Below are 25,272 nucleotides of genomic sequence, written 5' to 3'. Positions count from 1 at the left end.
CACATCTCGTGAGAGTAACGGTCGATGTGCAATCTAATCAAGATCTCACTGGATCAGAAAACGAGGGAAGCCGATGATTTTATTGAATTACAGTTCGGAATACGTGTGAATAGAAATTTATTTGTCTGACTAAAATATATATTTTGCAAATAGGTATTTTTTACCTATTTAGCCAACATTCCACGTATTTCTTTAGGTACGAAACAGGTGGTAAATAACCCACCGTTCGATCACAGAAAACCAAAAACATATATTTTTTATTTTTCCTCAAAATGGCGGCAGATATCGAATGCCGCCGACATGTGCCAGTGCCGCATCTATCTATCATGCAATACTGACAGATCTCGTCGACCATCTGCTATTTAAAACCTAACAGAAATATTTACAGATTTAAAAAATCATGTTTTTGTAGTAATTCGTTACATGTTGGTATGTTGGCTTACTGTACTATGTATAAGGGCATGAAGATGAAAGAGCATTATTGGCAAACAAGATCTGATGATAGACTTAGGATCGGCGGTTTACTGTATGGGTATGATTTTTTTGTCACGGATGTAACAAAATTAAAAGCTTATGGCATAGGGATGTAATTTTGGTGAAAATACTTCTTAGACCTAATGATATAAATGCAAAAGGCACTGAATTGGGGAAGAAAAACCAGGAAAGCGTACCTTGGGTTCCGAAATGGATGGAATGAGAAAGGATGAGTAGATTGTATCCTGTAGTTTCAACTACCATGGAAATTACGGAATAAAAGTATTCGTTAGTTCAACAAACCTTTTTCATTTATAATATTAGTAAAATAGTAATTTTAAAGACTAGAGTGGGTTGCACCAGTCAATTTTAACGTTCACTCAAAAAAAAAGCTCTTAAAATATGCCATATTATATAAACGACGGCGACCCGTTGTTTAAAATTAACCTCAAAATTGACTGGTGAAACCCACTCTTACACATTGCTTCGATTGATATATTTTTACGATAACGTGACATACTTATTGTGCTTTATTATTCATCAGCGGAGACAAAAAATGTCAGATATTTTTAATAATGGCTCGATTATACAAATACGTCAACTACCTACCTAATTCTGAGACACGAAAAATTAAAATTTATTAATAGTACAATAGATATTACATTTTTTATTACTAGCGGTTGTCCGTGACTGCGTCCGCGGAAGAGGAAACAGTGTCCACACGAAATATTACCTCAATCCAATGCTCCGTTATGCACGTTAAGGAAAGAAGCACTAACAAACATACATTTACATTTATTAATAGTGTGGAAATATGAAAACGTATGAATGTACTGTGTTTGTGTACCTACTTAAACTTGTCTCTTCAACCTGACTACTGGTATCTTATTTTAATCAAGTCACCTAAAGGCATCTGATATAACTTTTACGAATACCACCTTTAATCTAGTGGTCATAGACACGCATACGAGTATATATACTATGTGAAAAATGTGTAGAATATATCAAGATGTTTGTCCGTCACCGTGGTTTAAATACACGAGTCATTTTTTTATACCTACAAACTTATGCGGCACAATTAGGATTCTAACCTGGGACCGTTCGTTAAGAGGCGGAATTGTCTATGAACTGAATATTCGGCTAGTGTAGGCATAACTAAGGTTATTTGCAGCCGCTTGCAAAGCGTGCAAATTCCTGCAAATAGCGTCAAGCGATGGTCATTCAGGCGATAATGTACCATGAATCATACTAACATAGAGATTTAACGGGCCATATCCAGACGTATCCCAGTTTACACGGAATTACAATTTGATATATGGACTTTCAATAAATTATATTGACACTACCTGTTTACCCACGACCTTGTCAGCGTAGAATAGTTACTTCTGACAGCATAATTATATTATTTTTATATATTTCATCCACCATTGGGGGAACACCGCCTCTTGGGGTTTGGTTTTTGAAAAAAAAAAGGAACCTATGTTTGAACGGGTTTCTTTAACTATCAAATTTCGGTAAAATCGGATCAGCGGTTTAGTAGTGAAAGCGGAACAGACAAAAAGATAGACAGACTTTCGCGTTTATAATATTAGAATGGCAGTATTCGTGTTAAATTCTAAAATTTGTCTCAACTTACGATAAGATGCAACCATCTTATCGTAAGTTGACTCGTCTTCTTCTTCGTATGAATTTAGCTTGTCTTAAATGTGGCATATTTTTGGAAACACGTATGACACTGCTCTCTCTCCATTTGTCTCATTTACTTGGCGAGCATTATCGTTCAGAATCACACAGCGGATACTCATATTTAATCTATTTGTTTACAAACAAGTATACCATTTATATAAATAAAACATTAGCCTCTATCGTATTAACCCATACAAAGTACATACCTTAGCCTAACAACATTTTTCACATCTAAATGTATTTATAAGAATAAAAAATCCTAAAAGTAAATAATAGCTACCTGGATCCGTCAGTTTCAGCACGCATATAGGGCTTCACTCACGCTCCTACGCAGGGCCGTATTTGGTTTGCACTAACCGGTGTCAAGAGCGCTCAGCCGCAGTTTTCGTCTGACGAGAAGCAAATATTTGGCTGCCATAGTCCTCCTACGTCTATAAATATATTTTTACGATCAACTATCGATAATTGAGAACAATTTTGTAAATCAAAATATTGAAAACGTGACTTAAAGCGTTAAGCTTGTAGCGTTTATGGAAAAAATAACTACTACGACGACGGTTAATGTAGTTCTAAGATCGAGTATTTATTAAAACCAAGTAAACTGTGATCACAACACAGTAGGCTTTTAATAAATCGATGCCAAAACTCATTTAAGCTGTAATTTATTAAACACGCGTCAAGCTGAATAAATGGCCGTCAAGTTATCCCATTTAAGTTTTAAATCCTTTCAGTACAAAACGTAGAGTGACACATGTAAACAGAGTCGTCGGGTCGGGTGTCCGTCAACGTCGTATCGAAATGATTGATGACGATGTAGTGTCCGGAATGTGTCCGGTGGTCAGGGTGACCACTGTGCAGCTTTATGTTTACAGAAGTAAGGCTGAAGGGAAATCTTTTTGCGTTTTTATTTAGTCCGTTGACTACCAGTTTTAGTCTGGTGTTCCGTTTTTTTAATTTTTAAATAATAAATAATCTTGCGGTCGGTCACACACCAATTGCAGCCAGTCGTTAACTCTTAAAACTCCGTAGATCGTTGAGAATCACATCTCTCCAGTGGTACCTAGGACAACAGCTACTTGGTCGATCTACGTGCGTATCTACGCCTATCTAACTATATACTATTTACCTTAACTTCCACGTGATAAGAATTATTAATTACAACCTATCCCTGCTTAAAATAGAGCGAACATTTACTAGCGGCCAATATAGGCTTCCCACCGAAATGATCCCATTGTCAGTGTTCTATTGAAGCCACAATGGCTTATTCATTCATAAGCTTTAAGTCGCCTCCTACAATTAAGTACCTGTAACATATTGGGAATATAGAACATCGTGTACAGGAACAAGGTTGTGTTTACTTTAAACTGCATATATTTTGTTTGCTGGCAAATATTGTTTGGTTGTGTTTTTATTGCGCGTCGATGAAACTACGTATTGAAAATTCATTTGCGTTTTGTTAGCAAACTTATATTTATGCATAGGTACAGGCAACAGCACATTAAACGCAACCTACCCAAATTCATTGCAGACTCGCCGCTATTATCGCGTCATAGAGGTTGATGCAGGGTAACTTGATGTCCCCCCGACGGGTTCTCATCTTGTCGCGCTGCCCTGGTATAACTAAAACGCCGTTATTTGCCAAAGGCTTGTTTCGAGTAAAACGTCGAAAAGCGCGGTAAAAATTTAAATCGATGTCATTCATAAATGACAACACTTATTTAAAACTTGAAGGTACCAAAACATAGATCAAGTAAAATATTATCTAATGACTAACCTATTATTTTAGAAACACATTTTTTTAATAATAATAAAACGTTTTTTGCGTTTTAGTATATTATCTATGATACCAAAATCTTATGAGTCATCGACTAAAATGCCGCTTCGTAAAGAGTAACGGCTTTTTAGCGTTACTATTTCATTTAAAAAATATATTTATTAAAATGCTAAAAAAATCATGACTTCATGGTAACTTAAATGTCGTTATATCCCATAACGTTGTTTTAGTTATATAAAACTATACTTATGATACTAATTCATGTTAGGCTTTTGTGTGATTAACGGCATTTAACTGCTTTCAAGTCTGCTAAACTATGAATATATTTTAATTTGAAGATTAAATTCGGTTCATTGTTACGCTTAAACGCAGTTAAACTAATTACCTTCTAAATTAACGGCATTTAAGTGCAACAGTATAAAAAATATTGGAAGATAGTATTGATCAAATTGAATTTAAAGTTATCAAAATACAGGTTTGAAAATTGTTTTATCAATTCAAATTCCGCTGTTGTAAAGGGGTGTCTAATATTCTAATATTTAATTCGTTTGGGGGTGGTTCGCAGAGCGTTTCGACCGCTGCGGCTGTGCGGTCATTACAATCCGTTTTTTTTTTTGAGGAAGGAATCATTTCCAAAATCAATCATTCATCAGTGCTGGTAGATTTCCCAGACATCATGCGCTTAATGATATAATTCGTTATGGTAAGTGCAAATATTCCTTGTGTTCTGGAACCACCTGGACTAAGTCGCACGGATGGCAAGCGTCCCAATGGCTTGATTTTGGTACTCTGGCAAAAGGGACGATGTTTGCTTTGGGACGCAACGTGTGTAAGTACGTTTGCCGCTTCTCATATCAGAGATTTCGTTCGTGAGGCGGGGTCAGCAGCGGACAATGCGGCTAAACAGAAACATGCTAAGTACCAATTACTAAAACCATACAACAACCATATTTTTTATTATATTTTTCCTGTTAGATTAATAAAATATTTGACGAAGCATGTGGCGGATATTTTAAATTGTATTTTGCAAAATAAATCATTATTATTAATTAATGAAATCAATCATTCATAACTACAGTACAGAGTAAATAATGTAAAGTCATATAGTAAAACTCATTCTTGTCTTTGTTAAAATTTGACAGTGCGACCGTAGCGGTCGAAACGCTCTGCGAATCACACTTGGGTGTAGCTGGAAATCTCAGGTAGGTACTTCGGAACAATAATTGGCATCAACAGTATTTTTACGCTTGCGGAGGCCTTGTAGCTCGGGTGTAGTCTTTTTACAGCTGCAGGTATCGGTGAGACTCTATGTTGTTGGTTAATATTAAAGTTCTTCGTAAGATCATTTGATAATTTGGCTTACTAATTCTTACTCGACTTGAATTTGACATAACCTCACTCATTGGGCGGGTCTAAAGCGTTGATTGGTCGGACTAATGCGTTGTTCGGACACGCTCGACGCGCCGCGCAACGCCCCGTGAATCTTCCTCATAGTCCGGCCCTTGATCGAACATCACTCTGGACTGACGAAAGCTAACTTTACTTTTTTATTTAAAAAAAATATTAATTATAACGGATGGCCATATTGAAACTTAAGAAGAATATTACATACTGACATCAAAATATGCGTTTGATTGTCAAAAGTACCATTTGACCGCCATCAGTCCCAAAATGTTGACAGTCTATATTATGCGATGTAGTGTACATAAGTTCCTCAAGATCAACATGCCAAACATTATGCGATGCTAAAATATACTTATATACTAGACCCTTTTTTAGCGTCATCAGTCACATCTTCTATTAACAAGTTTACGTCAAAAAGATATTCCGCGGTGACTATCGATCGAACATCTATCAAGAATACAATATTTTAATCGTGTTTGACTACAAGGGAAACGCTTTACGGCAGTCGCTAACACTAATCACACAAGGTCACAAGCTCCCAGAGTATTATAGCAAACTAATGTTATTGTCATTAGACAGGATAAGTTTATTGTGCAATAACACAGTTAAAGTATTTTTACCCCTTTATAGCGCATAAAATGCAGTTAACGGCAATACTGACAAGCAACCTTATGATATATTTTTTAACAAAGGTATGAGTTATCCAACCTTAGCGGCTGTATAGACTCGCAAAGTTACTTAAAGGCATTTTAGCCTATTTGACAAGCAAAATATGTGTACATAACGGCAATTTTACAATTGTTATTTCCAAAACTAATCAAGCTATCGAAAAATCGCAAATACAGATCGAAAGAGCTTTTTTTTCTCATTTTCTTGCAAACCAAAATTAAAAATCGCCCTGATGTCAGATAACGGCATTTTAGTTATACCACGGCAGCGCGATGGTGGGGCTTAGTAACCGGGGGGGCTGGTCTGACACAACCAGCCACCCCGGTGAACCAAGAGGAACCCAAGGCCCAGAGACTTTGGTGGGTGCTCTGGGCCTGGTGGACGGTCCCTTGGTAGTACTGCCATTGGCTGGTGACCCGCCACCAGCCTTTGGATGTGGAAACTAGAGGGGACCAGAGGTGGGGTCGCGGGGGTTTGTCCTCCGCGACCACGGCGCGGCCGTGGCGCTGAACACGCTGAACACACTGAACACGGTGGTCCCTTCAGGACCAGCGGTCGGTGATGCCCGCTCCCCCTGTCAGCTTTCTGACTGGTGTGCGGAGTGGGCTTAATAGTCCGCGCCATGCTCGCGTGGCGTAAGGGGCGGGTGGTTAGCACTTGTGCTTGCTGCCCGCCCAGGTCGGGGCCGAAAGGCTGGCCGGGGGGGCGTCGCGGTGAAATGCCTAGCGACCCCGTGACGTCCCCCATAACGGCAGCGTGAAAACGCCCCAGGGGTTTAGTGGGTAGGCTGGGCCGACTAGCGGCTCAGGAGTCCCACACTCAGTGCGTAACAAGCATTCCCCTGGGTAAACAAAAAAAAAGGGTAACTTGATGTGCTGTTAACAGTACTTCTTGACCGACTACACTCTATCGCCGAACTCAAAGAGATGTCGACGCGTATATGCAAAAACATTGCGTAGTTTTTATGCGAACTTTTATTATGCTTTTAGTATGCTCAATCAGTTAAAAAGCTGAAGCTAGCATTAGAGTCATGTGGCGTTGGTTACATCTCTCCTATGACATTTCTTCCCAAACTTATATCTATCCTCTTCCTTTTGATACAATTCATCTCTTCTTTTCATAGTTAAGTATTTTATATTCGTTTAATAAATTTATTAAAAGTAACATATGTTCCACACACGCATGCTTGCACTTAATTATGCTAAACATTAGGCGTGAACACTAACAACAGTGTGACATCAATTAATTATTATCGTTCATTAGTGTAAAAGTTATGTTGTATAACATATTGTTGGTAGTATGAATACTTAGGGTGAATTGCATCAGCATGGGCGCCGCTGACATTTAGAGAAAATTGCGTACTTTGCGTTTTTCTGCGCAGATTAAAGTTTGCGTTTTACTTTAAGATCGGAAGAAAAAGTATATTCTATATAGAATTTTATTATTATTAAATACAAGAATACATAGAATCTTTAGATATACACAAGAATTAGTAGGTTTGTACAAAACATTTTAAAGATTCTAATTTTATACTTAGTGAACAAAAAAAATCGGGATAAAATCTCCCTATTCCGACAATAAGTTTAAGAAACAAAGGACAAAGGCTCAAGTTAAAAATAAAATAGCTTATTTGTAAATTTAAATCTGTTAAAAGTAAATAACTCCTGATTTTCTCAAGTTACATAGCTCAGCAGATAAGTAAAGGAATTTCTAATAAATGCAAACAAGGAGCTAACAGGCCAGTGAGAAGGATTTAGATTTATTCTAAAGAATTTTAAAATGTTTAATATTCCGCCATCATAGCTCGGAAATGAGAAATGTTAATGGTGCGATAAAAAATGTTGATCGTTGATTTTATATTGGGAGATCAGAGCTTGCAGTTTATAAGAAATATTCATGGTACGCCGAAGTTTTGTTTTTGATTTTAAACACTCCAAAATAAATGTAAATTGAATAAACAAGTAGATACATAAATAAAGCTTATTTTATTTATAAAATTACGTTCCTAAAAAGATTAAAAGGATTGTAGAAAAAAATACAGTTATAATTACAAAGTATACGAAATTGATATAATTGCGTCTTTTTGGGACGTCTTCGTGCACTCGAAGTATGCAAAAATCTTCTTTTAAGTTATAAACTACGTAACTTGATCGACAAATGCCCAGTCAATCGAAATATGGGAAACTTCTAAAAATGCAAGCAGCCCACTCAGCATACTGCCTGGTCAGAGAGTAGCCAGAATACGGAAAAATCTTGAAGCAAACCATTTGCGTCACCTGTCATCGTGAATTGCAGCGTTTTCACAAACGGGACAATAAAATGTACACAAGATTTCACATCAGATTTTCGTGTATATCTAACGTAGTCGGATTTTTTGATGCAATCTATTCAGCTAAATGAATTACTTAGTTTGGTTCTAACCCAAGACCTAAAAGCATTTGTTTTAATTTACTTTAAATCTTTGTATCCAATGATCTTAAATATATCTATTTTATCTAGTATAATCTAGAATTAATTATTTTACAATCTCTTACTCCTATTTTTTACAATCTCTGACCTTGGTTAATTACCCTATTAAATGAAAGGGCAGTATACCTATTGCAGATTCTTCAATAGACTAACAGTCAGTGGTAGCCTGAGGTTTGCAATTCTTGATTTTGTCTACCTCGTAAGGGATGGAGCCGTGACACCATATCAGTACAAAATTTTTATCATCATTGCATACTGAACTAACGGTATACTGGGTTTTGTCCAGTAACATTTAAAAAAGAATAAGATAGTCCGAGAGCGTCACCTTGTCAAAGGTAAACAATTTGTCGGGCCCTCGTAAAAAGTAGAAACATCTCGTCCTGGTCGCGGGCATTAGCGTTGACAGTTCATTTGTCTTGTTCGCGACGCTTAATTAAGTTCACTCCGCAATATCTCTGTGTTGTGGATCCATTTTCGTGGCCACTTCACTATTTCATACATAGAATATAAATACTTACATTATTGTATCATAGTAAGTCATTCTAATCATTCATTATAATTAAAAGTATACAGAATTAAGGATTTTAAACACCATCTTTTTGTCCGTGTTCCATGTCCCTGATTCCTTTTAATAGCAGAATACTGAAGAACGCGCCATGATAACTGATCCTTATTCACACCCACGGTCGACTTTACCTGGCTAGGAATCTGAGTCCATGTAGTTTTATCACCAGCCTGTGCTGGCTTGGTGAAGCTTACGTTTCGCTTTTGTTTTAGCGGAGGGGTAAGCCCAGAGTTAAAATTAATTAATGTCTTTTATCTATGGTAAGTCTAGTTATGGACTCTCCGTTTCAGCAGTACTTAAGACATATTACCTATATAAAATCATTAAATCTAATATATAGGTATATTAGATTTAATGATTATACTTTTAATTACGAGCTCGTCATTAAAAGTCTATATATCTCTTGCCAGGATCTGTAACGAAAAAACAGCTTTCATTGTCGATGCGAAGCAAAATTCAGTGAATACTATTCACTTTTACTAGAATTAACATTACCAATCTCTTACAACGCCCGGGCCAGTCAAATAGCAGTGGTTACACAATGGTCGGCGGCGTACAACAGTGTATTTGCTGTGAGTTCAGGTAATATTACTTCTTTCAAATTGCACACCCCAGCTGTAGGCATACAATGCAAATTGCCTTAAACGAATTGCTACGTATTGTAGGTATATTTAGCAGTCGCTTTTAAACTTAATTTTAATACGAGTGTTATGAGAAACATGAATATTTTTCAGAGAACACGTGATTAGAATTTTGTTCAATCGTGAATTTTAGTAGTTACACTTGTGGTATGTAAATTTTCATAAACATATATATCGAGTGATATATTTCTGAAATTTTAATACAGCTTGTGTCATCTCGTTACAAACTTTTCAACATAAGCAGTGTTACTTTATTACCAAGTTTTTGCGTGGATCGCTTGAAAACTTTTTATTCTTTAGCAAAAAGGCCCGAGAATGAAATTGAAACTTTTTTTGGACACTCAATATTATAAAGTTATTAATATTGTTAACATGTGTATAACAATGTAAACATTATGTTTTCATTCTTTACATACTTAAATTGATATTATTATCGTATTACAAAACTAAATCGAATGCGGAATAAATAATTAATGTGTTTTCATTTTCCACAGGCTACAGATGGGATTTAGATGTATGAACTTTATTTATCAATTCTTATTTCTTCTGTATTGGTTATAAATTATAAATGTGCTGTCAATCCGCGCAGCTATTCAAACAGCAATAACTTGACGGAGAGATAAATTGTGAAATCGATCAGAATCTAAATAACTTTCATTATTTCGTTACAATTTCTATGAGACGCTTGAAGTTTGAGCAGCCCAAACTGTTCCCCTTTGATTTATAACCATTAACAAATGGATCTGTTTTGAATTACACATCTTTTTATTGCAGTTAAAATTGACGGAAATATCTTGTAAGGCTACAAAGACATTATCACATATGTGTATTATTTTTAGATAAAAATAATACACATATGTGATAACTTACTACTCGAACTTGGTAGAATTGAACAGATTACTCAAAGAAACGCAACGTACATTTCATCAGTTTTCTACAAGTTTTTGTGGTGGACTAGCACTGTTTCTGAAACTTTTTAACGGGTATTATGTGTAACAAAATACCCGTTCAAAATTTTGAGCGAACGCATTGATTGATCGAACTTTTTCGTTCGTAAATTTTCTAAAAACCATCGAATATATTTGTAGAAAATAAACGAATGAACTTTTATTGATTACGTGAAAATTGGCCCTTGGCCCTTGGACGCAGCAAGTAACAAGATATTTTGTAACGTCACATTGCTGGCTTTAGTATGAAATTAATAATTGATAAATGCTAATGAAATCAGGGATATAGTAGCATTACAGGTTTAACAAATAGCAGAAATTTAGTTAGCAGGTGTGGCTTGTGGTCTACAGGTCCGTATGCAAATATTACATTAATTAGGATTAACTAACATCGATTTGTGGATTTAGAGGAATGCAGTGGACTAAAATGCATTATGTGTTATAAGTGCTTTTTGATCCCCTTTTATAAATAAATTTCAGTACATCACTGTTTATGCTTTTAAAATAAATGTAAATTCAAATGTAATTGAAATGCAACTGTTGTTTAATTTATAGTATTTTTTTATTTACCTTTTAGTTTTTACATTGAATCAATCTCAGATTTTGATATAAAATATCTTGTAACGTGTATAGTTTGTGAGACATTGGTGGTTATTTTTGTTTGTTTTAAAATAATAAAACGAGATTTTGTCTCAGTACAGAACTCATAAAAAACAATCAAGTACAGTCGACGCACACGGAGCTTATTACAAATTCGTCTCTATTATCATGCGATTGATTGTACCTCTCCTATTGCGTGAAAACTGTTTTAATTTATATAAATATTTACGGAATATTTTCTTAAGTATTAATTACACAGTAGTTAGTTGGATACAATGTAAAAACTAAAATGCAAAATTATATAGGTACCTGAGCTACGCATTTCTTTTAAAAGCATAAACAAAAATGTATTGATATTTTTTATAATTTATTTATAAAGGAGACCAAAAAGCACTTAGATGAGATGTTGATTGTACCTCTATTCCACGGAAACTATTTTATTTTACATTAAATTAATTAAAAATTAGCAAGCTTTTAACAAGAAAATTAAAATTAGGTCTGAGTACCTACTACTATGGATACTAATTAACACAGGGCCTTCTCGAAGAAAATATTTTTGTATTAATAATTTGATTAGTTATTTCTGTTCCATCAAATATTATAATCTAATTTACATTTTACAAACACAGATTTACAAATAAATATCGTATCTATCTACAGATATTACACAATATGGGTAATATATGAGAGAAAATATGGGTGGCGTAAATAAAAACTTGGGTTTTTAAGTACTTTAGATGCTTTATGCGAGTCGTTACTGTAATTATACAACGCACATCATCGGCATAAATATCGATTGTGTTATATCTAACACTAGTGTCAAATTTTATTCAAGTCGTCTTAAAGTACCTGTATCTTTAGTAAATTATACACGTGTAGTATATGTATTATAGTAGTAGTATATGTATTATACACGTGCGCCTCTAAGACGGCTTGTTTAAATATATAATAATCATTGCAGCAACTTAGACATATTTTTCCTTTCACAGTACAGATTCAAAAAAGGATTAATGGAAGCATTAACTTAATTTTTTTCTTTTTAGTTAATTTCTTTAGCTCTAAACAGTTTTTTTTCTCAATATGTTATTTTGTAAGTACTTACCCGTATATGTTACGCAAAACAAACACTTCTGCATTTTTTTAAATTTTTAGTTACAGTTCTTTAATACTGACTGTTCAACAACACACGTAGGTAATTCTATTTAGTAATCTGCACTTTTAGAAATAACATTATGTTGTCAACCTAGATTAAGTTTTATGAGTGTAATCGTTTGCTAACCCAAATAAATAAAATAAAATAAAACAAAGTAAGCAACAAGCACAATAAATAAATAAATAAAAATAAAAAAGCCTTTATTTATCCATTTCCCAGTTGTTTTATCTTATATAATAGTGTTAGTCTAAAGTTTTAGTTAATATTATTGGTTACTCCTATCTTATATTTTAATAGATCTTAATTATTTTTTATTAGTTTCTTGTTATTTTTTACATTTACAGTTTCTTTTATTTTTGTATTAAGCAATTATTTTATGATGTTAGTGTTAGTTCACTGAGAGTGGATCCCTCTTGGGTATAGGCCTCCTCCAGTTTGCCCCATTCCTCTCTATCCTGGGCCTTACGCAACCAATCTTTTCCTTCTACGTCTACAATGCCGTCTGACCAACGAGTTTTAGGCTTCCCTGGGTTCCTTCTTCCACTAGGCCCTTTCCAAATAGTCGTTAGGGCTGTCCATCGTTTGTCTTTGTATCATGCTACATGACCTGCCCAGCGCCATTTCATTTTTTTAGTATATAAAAGTGCATCGATTACTTTAGTTCTTTTCCTTATAGTTTTACATCTAATTTTGTGAATTTTCCTGATATTCAGAATACTCCTTTCCATAGATCTCTGGCATGTATTTATTTTATCTTGAATTTTTTTAGTAAATATCCACGTTTGGCACCTATAGCTCAGAGTTGGTAAGAGGCTCATATCTAGGACAATTTTTTTCAAAGGTAATGGGTAGTCGGCTTTGAGAATTTCCTTTGCTGCCCAGAATTTGTTCCAAGTCATGGCAATACGTCTGTCTACCACTTCCTCCACGTTCTTTCCACCAAAGGACACTTTTTTACCCAAGTATATATAACTGTCTACATATTCTAGCTCTTTTCCATATAAGTATACAGGTCGTTTTGTAAAATTCGTCAGTATCTTGGTTTTACTTTCATTCATTGTGAAACCAATTTTCATGCTTTCCTTGTTCAGTGAGTGTATCATATATTCGACATCTCGGGTCGTTTCGCGAAAATTGCTACATCGTCTGCGAATCTTAGATGACTCAGATATTGTTTGCCTACTTTTATTCCTTTATTATGCCATTCCAACTTCCCAAAAACACATTCCAACTCGGCTATGAACAATTTTGGTGACAAAGGATCACCTTGCCTCACTCCTCTATGTATGGGTATTTCGCTGCCTCTTCTTTTTAGTCTAACTCTACTCGTGCTATTGTTATAGATATCCTTCAGAACATCTATATAGGCCTTATTTATTTCGTATGAATGCAGCGCTTCCCAGATAGATGTATGTGAGATGCTATCAAACGCTTTTGAGTAGTCTATGAAACAAATGTACAAAGGCCTTTTGAACTTTCTATATTTCTCGATAATTTGTTCCATCGTGTGTATGTGATCTATAGTGGAGAAGCCCGAACGAAAACCTGCTTGCTCTTTAGGCTGTTGTGTGTCAATTTTCGGGCTCAATCTGGATGTTAAAATTGTTGAGAATAGCTTGTAGATGCTGGAGAGAAGGCTGATGGGTCTGTAGTTTGCAATATCTCTAGGATCTCCTTTTTTGTACAAAAGTATTATGTCAGAGCACCGCCATTGATTTGGAACTCGTCCTTCGCTGATAACTCTATTGCATAGATATGTCAGCAGTGGTGCTATGATCCTGGCTCCGATTTGGAGAACTTCATTTTGTATTCCGTCAGGGCCTGGGCTCTTTTCGGGTTTCAGTTTTTTGATGCCATCCAAAACTTCAGTTTCTTCTACTTTAATTGATTCTTCTTGCTCGCCTGTCTTGCATTTGCGTATGATTGAGATTATTTCTTGAGATGTAGTCGGCTTTTCATAGAGATCTTTATAAAACTTTGTTGCGCTATTCATGATTTCTTGTTTTGATTTAGTGACTAGGTCTCCACATTTGAGATTTTGTATCCAGTTCCTATGGGTGTTTAGTTCTTTGAAGGCTCTTTTTGTACTTCTATAGCGTTTTAAGTTGTTTTCGATAATGTTTTTTCTATGTTGTTGATATTCTTTTTTTATAGCTTTCGTTATAGTTTTGAAGAGATTGCTCAACTCCATTTTCATTTCTTTGGTCTTGGCTGGTTGGTGCATAAGCTTGGAACGTTTCTTTATGAGGTCTAGTGTGTTTTCGGATATAATATTATTTTTAATGGGTTAACAAACACAATATCTCAACTTAAATAAAAATAGATATTCAACAACTTTCGTGTATTTTTATATTACGTTTCTAATTAAACAAATACAAAGTATTTTTATTGATTTGTCAATAATATGTGTATAACGATTTTGAAATAGACAAAGATCTTGTACATTTTTTAAAAGCTATGTCAAATAAACACTATGGTTTTCTTTTGAAATGCCCGTCATTTCTGGCAATGGTAATGCATTGCTGCGAATTTAATTCGCGCATTGTTCATGACGGAATCGTAATTGTCGTCATAAATAAGAGAATTGAGTGAATTTTCATTAGTACAGTCAGCAGCATAATTTTATGTATCTGGCTGGGTTACTCTACAAGAAATATTTATCCAAACCCGTATTGAAGATTCGTCTGCGATTTTGCGACTCGTCGCCTGCCAGACGACAACTTGTACGATATCCAAGATAGGTCATGGAGCGGTTCAATTTAAGGGCGGAGACCACATGCCTTTGTTAATTGTACAGTAGTAGTTCGTTACTCAAAACGAGGTTACTGAACGATATGTTCTTGACTCTGTTTCTTTCTGAACCTTTTTTAAAAAGATTTAGCTGTGATTTTGGAACCGGCCTGCTGCCTGTCGTCAACCGTCCTTGAGAACGCTATTAGCCTATCAACTGCCTAGGCTATATGTCCCTTTAGTGGCCTCGTATGACACGGGAGGATATGGAGTGGTGCTATGCTACGGCGGAATCATACGCGTCTATGCTGTTGTCTGTACCTCAATTTCATGTGGCTGCTACTTTGAGTGCCGCTCATTGGCGTTATTGATAGCCGGCAGTGTACGCTTATGAGTATTTAATTGCCGTTTTGCGTTTCGCTCCTAATAATTATATCAAATCACACCAATAAGTGCCCGTTTCAAATGATTAATGGAAACTTTAGATGAGAATAAATTCCAATAATATTATAAAGGCGAAAGTTTTTATTGTCAGTTTTTCCCGTTCAAACGGCTGGATTAATTTTTATGAAGTGAGTCTGAAAGTAGATGGCGCTATTGTATTATAGCTACTTCTTAAATTGCCTGACTGTCTGTCTGCGAGTATTTATTTGAGAACATAAAATATTTGCAGGGAGGGCAGAGCAATGTAGGAAAAAGTGCCGTAGGAAACATTTAAAACAAGAAAATGTAGATAATTTTAGTCTTTTGTATGACATTTTTTATTTACGAGTGAATGAACTAACATATTACTCATTAAAAAAAGCAACCCACGTATTAAATTACCTTTACAATTTATTAACAATTCTGTTTTACAATTAGATACCCTCCAAATTAAAATTTGATACCATTCAGACATCATAAACATTTGAACGATTTATTTCATAATTTACAGCCGAGATCTGACTCGACGGGAATTTATTATTCTGTTCTTCTCGAACTTCTTTAAAATTATACTTCAAGACGTAGTTAGGTATTAGTTTTGTTATACTTTGAGAGAAGTTTCTTTATGTTAAAGTAACTGCATTCAAGTATGACATGAGATATTGCAGGTGAACAGTTACATGTACTATTCTTGTGTTGTTCTCCGTGTTGTTTTGCAGTAAACAACATACTACAATTGGAATCATATAGATTAGATGAGCATAGCCTCTGGGAAAGGATGACTCGCAAAATCGTGAAGCGTTCCACAGTATTTTAAATATTTGTATGCTTCGGGAATTAATATTTATATGTATTTTAGGCAGTATGCAAGTGATTATGATCAAAATTTGAAATTTCGTTTCAAACTCTTTTTAACAGACTTCCAAAAAAGGAGGAGGTTATGTTCGAGTGTATATGTTTTTAATGAGGTTACGACTTCCATTCAAGCAGTTGTTAGCACATGCCTTACTTTGTTATATCATGATTTAGAGTGTCATGGAACTCAAATTAGTATTACTTCTTTATTTGTCATGGTTACTTTTATATGGCCAATGAAACTTTAGCCGTAATTTATTGTTTATTGCAAATTTTTTTTGTGTTTTAAATAAACGAAAATTATTATTTTTGAGTCGAAAAGAACTTGTACAAATACTCATTTTTTTCCTTGCGATGCATGCATTTTATTACATTAAAAAAATATATATATATATTGACATCTGTATTTACAAGAACAAAAGTATGCAAAAGTGAAACTTGTACAAGAGCCAGAGTGGTTGTGTCATTTCGAGAGGTCATAGAAATTTACAAATTGTGATCAATGTTTGAGCTACTTATATTTTTTTATGACTGCTGTTTTTTACATTATTTCTAAATGTGGTCCTGCGCGGCGAGATGGGGCAATTTTCTACGCGGTAAGAAGAATTAGAGTCACTCCTGTAATGGTTTTAATTTATTAAAATTGTAAACGGGAGATACAGGAGCTCTGCTTTCATTTGTTTAATTTATTGCTCGCTGTAGCATCGAAAATTAAATTGAAAATCATTTTATTTCCTCGAAGCTGTTACGTAATATGTTTTCTCAAGTTTATTTTAATTTCTCTTTGCAAAACTTTTTATTATTACATTACTAAATGTAAACTACTAAAATGTGACTTTTATTTATTACATTATTAAATGTAATAATTAAAAGTTTTGCAAAGAGAAATTAAAATAAAGTTATATACACACTTACACGAAATAAAGAGAGATAAAATACTAGTGTCTTTTTATCTGTTATTATTTCGTGTTTTCGGTACATTCGGTGCTGTGCCCTATGTGTCAGATTTGTAACCTAAAATAAACCTTACAATTTTTAAGTTTCGATTGTTATTTTACCACCGGCGGCCTGACCTCAACCCTCTATGGGAATGCTATTGTTGCCCAGTAACTGCCTAAATTATGTGTCCCTTAGTTGCATGCTTTGAACACTTATGGAAATTGTAAAATTACGTCGAGTTTTAATCAAACATGCATTTTATAAGTAATAGGCAGTACTATATGCAACAGTACATACATTGCTAGTATTATAAGTATGCCTATAAACAAAAAAAAAATATTATTCTACTAATATCATAAGTGCGACTTTTTAAGTTATGTTAAGACAAACTCTCAAAAATCCACACTGATTACAAATACATTTAGTACACGCGAAATTCACTATCGGAGTCCTGAAGCGTTGCAAGTTTGTAATAAAACAATAGTGATGAACGATAATCGGTTCCCGCGGATCAGTGGCACTAGATAATTTACATTGATCCCGCACAGCCATCAATACGGAGAGCTCAGCAATTAGTTCCCCAGGGAGCCCCACACGGGATATTTATTTCTTGGCCATGTTTACTGATTGCTCTTCAGATCGAATGAAACTACCAGCCTGTCTGTTTGCGGTCGCTGGGATTAATTCACTGTTAAGGTTTCCCTATTTCAAAAGTAACGGTAATGTCCCTTACGTTCGACGGCGGTCGGACCCAAAAGATTGGTGTGTGGCCCATTTGGTATTTTAGTTTCATTGAATGATATTGTGGGCTCATTTGCAGACACAGAGCAGACAAGAATAAGCTGATTTATTTCATTCGAAAAACAGGAGTATAAATGCCACGTATTCGTTTAGGTAGTCTTAAGCACAATACGAATAAAAGTGATAAAATATCGATTAATGATAATTTTTTCCGCCATAAATTTCTACGTGCCATGAAATTCCAAATTATCAAATCTGGTCAGGTTATGATTGTTATTAGGCAGGAGGCAGATCCTCAGGTCACGGCATTTTTCATTGATATCTCTAGTCGCATCACGTCCCGTTCTGTACCGCTCTAATGAACACCATTTATAATATACACGACCCAGATTCCTGTAATGTGTATACTTTTGTGCAGAGAAAACACACGAGGAATAAAAATTTCACCTGTAAGAGCAAATCTTTATTATCTAACTACTATCAAGAAGAAAAACATGCGAGGTACCTGATAAGTACGACTAAGTATCGTGTATCAAAACATGCGCTGTGTACCCGGCTACACAGCGCGTGTTTTGGTACATGATCAACAAAACATGTCTATTTAACAAAATCGTCTCTTCAAAATTATTGCTTTAGTACATATTTTTGCTGCAACAGCGCTTTTTGAACCCGGTGAGAAACACGTACATAAATGTTCCCCGTGGCATGGCAAAGGCACGGTAATGTCATATCGTCCTCCGTTTGTCTTCTAGAGAAACTAAATTTTGTCCATAGTCCATGAAACATGTTTCAGAAACAGTTTGTGTGTCAAAAACGTTTCGCTGGAGAGCTTTATGTTCACAACGAACATATGTTTTCCTGCTTTTCGTTATGCACAGTCGTTTAAAAAAATATGATTTAGATGATGATTCTTTTTCGGCATATATAGATGGATGTATAGATATCAATAATATCTATAATTGATATTGATAATATCTATACGGTACTATTTTGACCACTTCGGTGCTTGCTTCTGAACCGAGAGGTCCCGGGTTCGATCCCCGGTCATGAATATGTCTTTGTTATAAAATATAGTATCGTTGAGTTAGTATCCCATAACACAAGTCTCGAACTTACTTATTGGGGCTAGCTCAATCTGTGTGATTTGTCCTAATATATTTATTTATTTATATTATTATTCATTTATTTATACATCTATTTTTGAATGGATATCTCCAATGTTACTGACTGAACTTGGTGGAAAAGGTTTTCGAACACCAAATTCTACGGATAATTTTCTGATGTTATGCGTGTAAATACAAACGCTATTCATTAGTGATGGACGCGGTGGGAATAGTGATGCCCGTGACAAAAACGCTGCCTCGTGATTACCGACCTTTACGTCGGAAATAAGATTTATTTCCCACTCGGAACTGCCCCTTATTGGAGCAAACTACTTTTTCTTACGCAAACTTATGAAAATATTTCTGCAGAATTAGTTACTTCAGAAACAAAACTAGCCTGATATATTCACATTCATAACCTAATATTACGTTCTTCTATTAAGTAACAACGGTATGGTCAGTTGACCTAATTGTTTTTTCATTAAGTACTAGGGTCTTCATTTGGTGAATAAAAGTTCCACCGTACCTCCAGGGGTTATGTAATATAAAAATGCTTTGGGCCCATAGGGCCTAAAGCGTTTTTGTATTGTAGGCCCATAGGGCCTAAAGCATTTTTGTATTACATAATTTATGTGAAATATTTGGGAGTGGGAGTGACAAATGACCTTTACGGACACACAGTTCACAATATTTCACGAAGTATTACATTGAAAGACTAGGAAAATCCACGTTTCAGTGACTGGCTGAATAAATATATTTCAAAAATGGAACTTCACAGTTCTAAATCGGTTCAATCTAAAAATGTACATAGCGAAGGTATGCTAAATCAGAATTTATCAACGTCAATTTGTTCGTCCGGCAAAGGTCTGCCCGCTGGTCAAAGTTGTGACGACGTGTCAGCTCGACGTAATTGAATCTTGTGGGTGCTGACCGCTTGCTGCTTATGAAAACGGGTCCTGACTCTGAGACAATAATTTCTATTTATCGAGATCTTGTGCTGCGTATTCCTCTCTGTTTTATTAAATTTATGATCGTTGAAAAAATTTATAGGTATGAAAATATTAAAAGTACAGGGATCTAAAGGTAAAATTATTTAAATACATAGTTAGTTTTTGGGTTGCACTAGTCAACTTTTGAAGTTTAATACCAGCAGACAATAATCGTTGAAATATATAAGTTACAAGAAATGTCTTTTAAAAACCACATCGAATTAGGTTTTTCGAAAAAGTACGAAACGACATATTCGTTTTGTTATATTCGATATTAAAAAATATATATCGAATATAAAACAAATATATATCGAGTTAGGAATGCGATTTCGATTTAAATGGGTTTGTATCATGTGGCCAGTACATTTATAAAAAAAGTGTTTTTATCGCATCCGGTACTGGATGAACAGTGCAACGCACATATCTAAATGTCGTGGTCTCCGTCAGCCACGTAAATATAAAAGAAGATATGATAATTTATTTTGATCTCCATCACCGGTCACCACCTTCGCGGTAACCACATTTTATTTATTTATTTACATTATACACAAAGAAAGGGTTAAGTATAAGCAAATGGTGTAAATAGTCACTAGATTCTATTCCAATTAGTTATATGTGCATATTGTTCATACCGGCAGATACCTACAGAAAATCACAACATAATATAGGTATGAAGTATTTTGAAAATGGAATTTGACAAATATAAACTCAAAAGCCAAAAGTACAAAGAAGATTATGATAAAAGTTTCAATGCGCCATGCTGTATTGTAGGTATATATATATGTTTACACAATATAGCATTATTATTGGTGAGCTAAGTAGCAAAAATGTTAGCAGAAACAAAACAACGAAGTTCAGATGAATTTGTAACCCTTAAAAACCCATACCACTTCCCATCAGGAGGGCCGTAAGCTTGTGTACTTCCAGTATTTGATATTGATTTTGATAAATGTCTGTGTTGGATTTATATATTAAATCATGTAATTTGTATTTGTTTTAGGCGGAGTATTGCGGAACACATGTTTTCGTCGTCGACCAAAACGGCCTGGTGGCTGGCTACGTTTTTCAGTGTCTTCGTCACAGGTATTAACGCATCGTCACTCTATTCTAATAATTAAATTTTGATTTAATAAAAGCTGTCACTACTTAGTAAATGTGTATAAAATGAGATTCGGTATCTCAAAGTTACCAACATAACCTAAAAGTCATGTACAATCATACAATCTTTTTATGTGTTACTGTTACATAGTGAAAAGCAAAATTGGTTTATATTTATAAGATACAATTACCTACCTTACTTAAGCAATTATTATCTATGATGATGATAGCGGTAGTGAACAGACTATATATTTGTGTAATTTGACTTATGGAATGCTAAATCCATTCATAAAATTAGAGTGATGGCTTCGCAGTAAACTATCAAGATGTTGGCGGGAAAACGAATGGGGGCCACATGTCACAGCCCTATCTCTGCGAATATCCGTCACGTGATACCACTGCATGTTAGTAATGGCTGGCATAATATTATGTGGCATTGTTGTGATGGCTACAGGATTATAATCTACTAGGCCCGTCCCTTCTTCGCTCGGGTAAAACCATAAAAAATATCCTATGGTATTTGTAAAGGTTAAAACCTTTAGGATAAATAATTCTGTCTCTGTGCATAATTTCACCGAAATCAATCCAGGAATTTTTGTCAAAAAAAAAAAACTTTTCTCTTTATAATATTAGTATAGATGGATAAATGGAAGTAGAGTTTTAAAAGTTGAAATATTATGTCCTTACATATGAAATTGGCGTTTTGTTGTACTGGCCACTTTAATCACAAATTTCTCCTCTTTGGTTAGGAATTCCAAATTCCAAATTTATACAGCTATTTACACATGTATTTGTGTTTCGTTAACCGTCATTAATTTGTTTATTTTTTCTTCTCATTTTTCTGTTTGCGTCACAAAATGGAAAACTTGAAATGTCGCGTTATTTATGAGTACGAGTTCCACCGTGGCAACAACGCTGCGGCAACGGCTCGAAGGGTTAATGATGTGTATGGCGGTCGTGTCGCAAAAGAAAACACAGTGCGTTTTTGGTTCCAACTTTTTATTTCTGGAAATTTCCAAGAACAAGCCCCGTGGACGGCCGGAGATCCTAGTTAATAATGAAGAATTGAAGGCTATTGTGGAAGCGGATCCATCGCAAAACACGTCCGAGTTAGCTTCAGGCTTCGGTGTTAATGATAAAACTATTTTAATCCACTTGAAGCAAATTGGGAAGATTAAGAAATTTGAAAGGTGGGTACCTCACGAATTGAGTGAAGCAAACCGTCAAACGCGTGTCGACTGCTGCGTTACATTACTTTAACCGGCACAATAATGAAGGGTTTTTAACTCAAATCATTACCGGTGATGAAAAGTGGATTATTTACGATAATCGGAAATGCTCATGGCAATGGCTGGACCCTGGCCTGTCAGCCAAATCCTGCCCCAAGCGAAAATTGACCCAAAAAAGTTAGTTGTATGCGTTTGGTGGACTAGTGCCGGTGTCGTTCATTACAGTTTTCTCAAATCTGGCCAGACGATTACGGCAGACGTCTATTGTCAGCAATTGTAAACTATGATGGAAAAGATAGCTGCTAAACAACCGAGGCTGGTAAATCGCTCCACGCCACTGCTGCTTCACGACAACGCTAGACCACACACTGCACAACAGACCACACACTGCACTGCCAAATTAGAGAAGCTTCAATTGGAATGTCTAAGACGTGCACCGTACTCCTCGGACCTTGCTACAACAGCAGCAAAATTTCGAATAAAATGGTAAACTTCTTCCAAGATTCTTCTAAACCGCCTTCAAAGATTTTATGATTCAATATCTTTTATTGAGTCCGAATGGTTTTTTTAGTAAAGGGATCAATGAACTACCTATGAGATGGCAAAAGTGCATAGATAATAATGGTTCTTACTTTGATTAAATAAGTATATTATATTAAAAAATATTCGACTTTTTGTTCCTCCTATACCAAACGCTAATATCATATGTATCCTTACATATAATAATGTTCATTTTCTCAAATGTAGATTCCAACACAGCAAAAACTTGAATAAAGTAGGAAACATGATCGAAACAACTAGAGCGCCAATTCAATCCAAGGGGAAATACCCCTCCGGCTGGTTCTCGAACCAAAATATTTCAGTAATCATACTTCTCAAAACATCGACAAGTTAATACCTCATCTGATGGAAATTGAATATTAATTTATTAGGAAATTGCCTCAAGTGGATTCAAACGCTTGTTTCCAAATAAAATTAACTAAATTAACAAAGTTGGTCGAGATCGTCCAGCGAGAGAGATGACGGAATTAAAAATACCAAATGTATATCCGTGTTCCACGACGTGAGGATATATTATTGTCTGAAGACCTCACAAAATTATGTTTTCATTAAATCAGTAATCAACACATTCAGATAAGATTTATTTCTCATTTCCTTTTCAGAAAAGATTTGTTTTATATTCCCAGTTTCGCTACTCTTGGCTTTGTCTAACCCGTAAGGGTAAGACTTGATACTATATTCCCTGAATGATTTTAATGTGAGATAAGATAATTTAGTTACTGATAACAGGTGAAATGCCGATACAAGCAGAGACAGAGCCTGAGTTCCTGCAAGCCCTGGAGAATCACACGGTGACGCAGGGTCGCGACGTGCACTTTACTTGCGTCGTCAACCATCTCTCCAACTACAGGGTAACCTAACTATACAAACTATGCGTATTTTGTATGTCCAGTACCATTATTTTACACATTTACAAGCTTTTATTTAACTTATGTTGTATTTAAGTATGTATTTTTCGTCGGAATCTTGTAACTCAATTTTGAAGCTCATTTTTTCAACCGATTTAGTTGAAAAATGTACACACGTTGGATTGGATGACAACAATGCATCGTTTTCTTCCCCTTGTACCTACCTATCTCACTTGCGTTGTCAGTCATCTTTACAAAAATAATGTTTTCATTCACTAACCAGTGAATGAAAACCACATTATTTCATGTTTCCCCATATTAAGTCTTAGAATCTATTGTCTCACATACAAACATCACACTATAAAATATGTGCTCGCTAATTTCTACAGAAGCCAAAAATTTACAACATAACGAAAGTTTGTAAGTAACCACGGCGCCTCGAGAGTGAACGAATTTTAATTAAGCCTCCTCAACTAAGCTGGAACCTTAAAATAGGAAGTAATGAACAAAAAATACCCTAACTTTCTCCAGCTTTTGAAGTAAATATTGCTGCTATCGTGAATCTGAGTATTATGATAGATAAGTAAGCAAATAATTTATCAACTAAATTGAGTTTTAATTAAATATAAATCTTATATATTTAAGTGTATATAAGTGCATTAAGCTTAAAAATACATATATATATATATTTATACAATATCTCTATCTAATTTAAAATTTTTATGCTATTGGAATGGTAATGACTACAGAAATAGATTGTTAAGTTAGCTATATTTACTATACATATACTATCTCACAAAGAATACGACATAAAGCATTCCAGAATCATTAAAGTAATAATGAGATAAAAAATCTGGAATCGAACGAATATGTAACCCGGCCATGCCTTACCGGGACAATGCTCTTAACCACTGAGTCACCGAGACCATGCCAGTTCGGCCGAATTAATTCATCTCTATAAGTCAGGCCATGTACCTCTCGTACTCGACTAATCAACACACCTCATTGTTACAAGTAAGAAATTAAGTTTTTTGATAATACTCAACCATCTGATTTTAAAAATGGCGTACTACTATAATCATGTAACGGATGACAAGTGTGTCCCGTATTGTGTGCTGCGACATTAGCTGCAGAAGCGGCGGAAATAATTCTCGCAAACAATGAAATTGTTACTAATTTATTTCCCAACCGCAACAAAGCGGAATGTCACATGAAAAATGCTTGAAAGCGACGCGGATGAGACTCTGCATTCCGTGCGGGAGCCGCTCTTCGCATCTACAGGATAGGACCGTTTGTATTATTTTGTTCGAAAGTACTTTAATTATAGTTTTTTTACTCTTGTTTTTACGTTTTGAGGCAAAAGTTTTTTAGGTA

General features: G+C 35.1%; 1 protein-coding gene and 1 non-coding gene across 3 annotated transcripts in view; both read left to right on the top strand.

Moving 5' to 3' along the window:
- LOC128672579 (lachesin-like) overlaps window positions 1-25,272 on the top strand; it is a 70,658-nt gene that overhangs the window by 15,274 nt on the left and 30,112 nt on the right. For both annotated transcript variants that reach the window (XM_053749825.2, XM_053749826.2), the window contains exons 2-3: window positions 21,163-21,245; window positions 23,780-23,901. In XM_053749825.2, the coding sequence (XP_053605800.1) occupies window positions 21,163-21,245; window positions 23,780-23,901 (205 nt within the window). The remainder of the gene's footprint in view (window positions 1-21,162; window positions 21,246-23,779; window positions 23,902-25,272) is intronic.
- LOC128672756 (U6 spliceosomal RNA) lies at window positions 16,245-16,348 on the top strand. The gene has a single exon (XR_008404999.1). It is a non-coding gene; the product is annotated as a U6 spliceosomal RNA (small nuclear RNA).

The sequence above is a fragment of the Plodia interpunctella genome, chromosome 9 (genome assembly GCF_027563975.2).
Source record: "Plodia interpunctella isolate USDA-ARS_2022_Savannah chromosome 9, ilPloInte3.2, whole genome shotgun sequence".
Classification (NCBI taxonomy): Eukaryota; Metazoa; Arthropoda; class Insecta; order Lepidoptera; family Pyralidae; genus Plodia; species Plodia interpunctella.
The sequence above is the reverse complement of the archived record's forward strand: the minus strand, read 5'-3'. Positions and strand labels throughout refer to the sequence as shown.